This window comes from Lagopus leucura, unplaced genomic scaffold, assembly GCF_019238085.1.
Source record: "Lagopus leucura isolate 7727_CA_CO unplaced genomic scaffold, USGS_WTPT01 33887-0_obj-0_obj, whole genome shotgun sequence".
In the NCBI taxonomy this organism is placed as follows: Eukaryota; Metazoa; Chordata; class Aves; order Galliformes; family Phasianidae; genus Lagopus; species Lagopus leucura.
Window position 1 is genome coordinate 1 of NW_024966826.1, and position 3785 is coordinate 3785.

General features: G+C 68.5%; 1 protein-coding gene across 1 annotated transcript; it reads left to right on the top strand.

The window, feature by feature from the left end:
* Nucleotides 1-355: 355 nt before the first annotated feature.
* LOC122192817 (band 3 anion transport protein-like) lies at nucleotides 356-3731 on the top strand (the record flags this gene model as incomplete). The annotated part of the gene is made up of 9 exons (XM_042893483.1): nucleotides 356-438; nucleotides 531-618; nucleotides 1252-1315; nucleotides 1426-1520; nucleotides 2324-2397; nucleotides 2537-2711; nucleotides 2801-2936; nucleotides 3042-3186; nucleotides 3631-3731. Coding segments are annotated over exons 1-9 (896 nt in total), but the record flags the coding sequence as incomplete, so codon positions are not given.
* Between the last annotated feature and the right edge of the window lie 54 nt (nucleotides 3732-3785).

The following is a 3785-nucleotide window of genomic DNA, read 5'->3' on the forward strand; positions in this document are numbered from 1 at the left end:
ACCTGCCCCACGTGTGGGTCTGTATGGGACCTGAGCAGTGTGCGTCGGTCTGTATGGGACCTGTGCCCCCCGCCCACAGCTGCGTGGAGTCCTGACCCCCATAGACACGCCATAGGGAATTGACCCCCCCCATAGACACACCGTGGGGACCTGACCCCCCCTGCGGGATGTCCCTGGTGCATGGGTGTGGGCGGGATGGGGCCGCGATGCCACCTCCCAGCGGGCAGCAGCCGGAGCTGTGCCATCTCCCAGCACTGGTTCCCATCAGCAGGGCAGGGCAGGCTCCCCCCCCCCCTCCCCCCCTCCTGACCTCCCCCCCACTTTGCTCCTAATGCCGTCTCTCCTCTCCTGCACACCGCAGAGCAGGGCATGGTGCCGCCGGGCTGAGCGCTGGCACGCAGCGGGGGGGTGAGCAGAGCCATGGAGGGGCCCGGCCAGGTAGGGACACCCTGGCCCCCCCCCCCCGCGCCCCGTCCTGCTGACCCCCAGACTCCCATGACCCCTCTGACCCCCCCTCTGTGTGCCCACAGGACACCGAGGACGCGCTACGCAGGAGCCTGGACCCCGAGGGTTACGAGGACACCAAGGGCTCCAGGATATCCCTGGGGGGGATGAGCAGTGAGTGGCGCCGATGGCTGCGGGGTCGTGGGGGTGCAGGGGGGACGGCGCTGCATGGAGGGGCATCGCAGCAGAGCTGTGTGGGTGCGGGGGGTCAGCGGGGCTGCGGGTTTGTGACCCCCTGTGGGCAGCTGTGGGTCTGGGCTGCACGTCGCAATGCTGTCGGTGCTGCTGTTGCACGGGCAGTGGTGTTGCACAGGAATGTTGCAGGGATGCCTGGCGTGGGCACCAGCGTCGCATGGCTGCTGGTATTGCATGAGCACCAGCGCCGTGTGGGTGACGGTGGTGCATGGGTGCCAGCATTGGCATGGACACCAGCAGTGCATGAGTGCCAGTGTTGGCATAGGACAGCAGCACTGCAAGGTAGCAGCTTTGCATGAGCACCAGTCCTGCATGCTGCATGCAGTCCAGCAATGCGCGAGAGCCAGATCTGCACGGGCACCAGCGTTGCACAGATGCGTCGCATGGGCTCTAGAGTTGCACGAACGCCCACCTTGCCCGGGTGCCACCGTTGCACGAGCAGCAGTGCTGCACAAACACCTGCGTTGCACGGTGCTGGCGTTGCACGGGGGCCAGGTTCGCTGGGTGCCAGGCGGTGGCCGTCTCCATAACGCTGCCGCCCGTTGTGCGCAGGGGCTGTTGGTGGCGTTGGGTCCCCCCTGCAGAGGGCGAGAGCTGAGCAGCTGTCCCCGCTGCGGTGAGTCGCTCCCCGCTCACGGACCCCCCCCCCGGGGGGGGGGGGCCCCCCTCTCGCCCCCCCCCCCTCCCCATGTTGGCACCCGGCGCTGAGCGCTGTGTGTTTTGCAGCCGCTTTCTGCCCAGCCACCGGGGATCCTATGATGTGGACGGGAGGAGGCGCGAGGTCGGGGCCCCACCGGAACGGGACGGTGGCAGAGGGCAGAGTGAGTGAGAGCGGGGACGCTGCGGGGGGGGGACACGGAGATGTTTGTGCGTCCCCCCCCCCCCCTCCTCCAGGTCCCTCTGCCGCCGTGGGGTGGCACAGCGGGGTGACCGCGATCGCTTGTCCTGATCGCCCATTGATTGAGGGTAAACAGAGCCGTGTTTGGGGTGAGGACAGGAACCACTCGGGGCTGAGTGCCGTCCGGCGCCGGGCGGCTCGGTGGTGACAAGGACGGCTCGGTGTGCATCGCGTGCCATAGGGGACAGATGTGGTGACACGCTCCCTGTCCCATCGGTGGCATTGCTCCCATCCTGGCAGGGATGGCTGTGGTGTCAGCGGGGCCCGGAGCATCATGCAGGGGACCGTGGGGGTCCCTGGTGCGGGTGCTGCGGGGTGAGGGGGTGAGGTGCCCCCCCAGGGGCTGCGCCGCTGTTTACTGTCAGCAGGAGCAAAGTGCTTTGGGGTTTATGGTGCACACAGGGCGTGGGGCCGGCCGGCCGCACGCAGAGGGGCATTATAGGGCCGGAGCATGTGGGGAGAGCGGGGGGGAGCAGGTAGGCAGGGGATGGGGACGGGGGACACCAGGCCATTAGGTGAGGGGACGCCATGTCCCCAGCGTGGTCCGGGTGCCCAGGTTGGGGTCTGAGGCTGAGCGTGGCAATGGGGCTGTCAGCCCACCCCGGTGCTGGGCACTGCAGAGGGGCGATGGGGCGGTGGAGGTGGGGAGGGCGGACGGATGGACACCCTGCAGACCCCACTGGGGTTGGGCAGGACCTGCTGACACGGCGCCCGCTCCGCTCACAGCTCCATCGGTGACCGATGTGGACCTGGAGGCCGCGGAGAGCAGGCGGCCCACGGCCCAGAGGGACACCCATGAGGTGGGTGCTGCGACCACCGGACCCCCCTTCCCCATCCCATGGGCACCAACGAGGCCACCTGGGGACAACGACGGGGGGTCCTGGCCACAGTGGGTGGGTGGGCAGCATCAGTGCAGCGGGTGACACGCGGTGACCGCAGGGCTACGTGGAGCTGCACGAGTTGGTGCTGGACAGCAAGAAGGAGCTGTGCTGGATGGAAGCCGGGCGTTGGCTGCATCTGGAGGAGAGCATGGAGCCGGGGGGGACCTGGAGCTGCCACCTCCCCCTACTCACCTACAACGGGCTGCTGGAGCTGCGCCGTGCCTTCGCCAAAGGTGGGCAGCCTGCGCTGTGCGTTGGGGGATGCGGGCATGGCGACGTGCGGTGCCAAAACGCGGTGCCAAAACGTGGTGCCATCCTGCAGGCATCGTGCTGCTGGACGTGGCAGCCACCTCGCTGGCAGCCGTGGCCCACACACTGCTGGAGCAGCTCATCTATGAGGGGCAGCTGAAGCCGCAGCACCGGGAGGATGTCCTGCGGGCGCTGCTGCTGCAGCACAAGTATGCACGGGTTCCCGGTGGGCTGTTCTCCCCCCTCCCCAAAGCTGTGGTCCCCCCCCCCCCCCGGGGTGTCGGGGCGCGGTGGCAGCTGATGTGGCCTCGCAGGCATCCCAGTGAGGCTGAGTCGGTGTGGACGCTGCCGGCGGCGCAGCTGCAGCACTGGGATGGGGAGCAGATGGACGCGGAGCACCGGGCGCTGCTGCAGGAGCAGAGGGCTGTGGAGATGAAGGAGCTGCGTGGGGCTGAGACGGTGAGCAGGGAGGGCTGGGGGGGGCAGAGGAACAGGGGGGTGGCGTGCGGGTGGTGCTCATGTGTGTGAGTGTGTGTGTGTGTGAGTATGTGTGTGTGTTTTGCACGGGGAGGTGCGAGCGCATGAGGACATGGCTGTGTGTGTGAGTGCACACAGTGGGGAGCAGTGGGAAGGGGCACAGGGGGCAGTGGGGAGGGGGGGGGCACAGAGGGACAGATTGGGACAAGTAGAGGGGGACACGTGGGGGACGTGGACCCATAGGGGGTGTGGAGGGAGATGCGTAGGGGACACGCAGGGGGTGACGGGGGCACACAGAGGGGTTGGAGGGGTGCAGCAGGACCTGCAGTGGACGCACAGCAAACACACAGGGGGCTCTCAGGGGCCGGAGCCGGACAGCGGGGTCAATTCCAATGCTGACCCCCCACCCCCCCCCCGGCCCCACAGAGCCCCCCTGGGGCGCAGCTCGGCCCCCAGCTCCACCAGCAGATCCCTGAGGATGCCGAGGCCACTCTGGTGCTTGTGGGTGAGTGCTGGGGGGTTTTGCTGTGCTCCCCCAGCGCCCTTCTGCTGCTCCCCACACCCTCAGCCCCCCCCCCCCC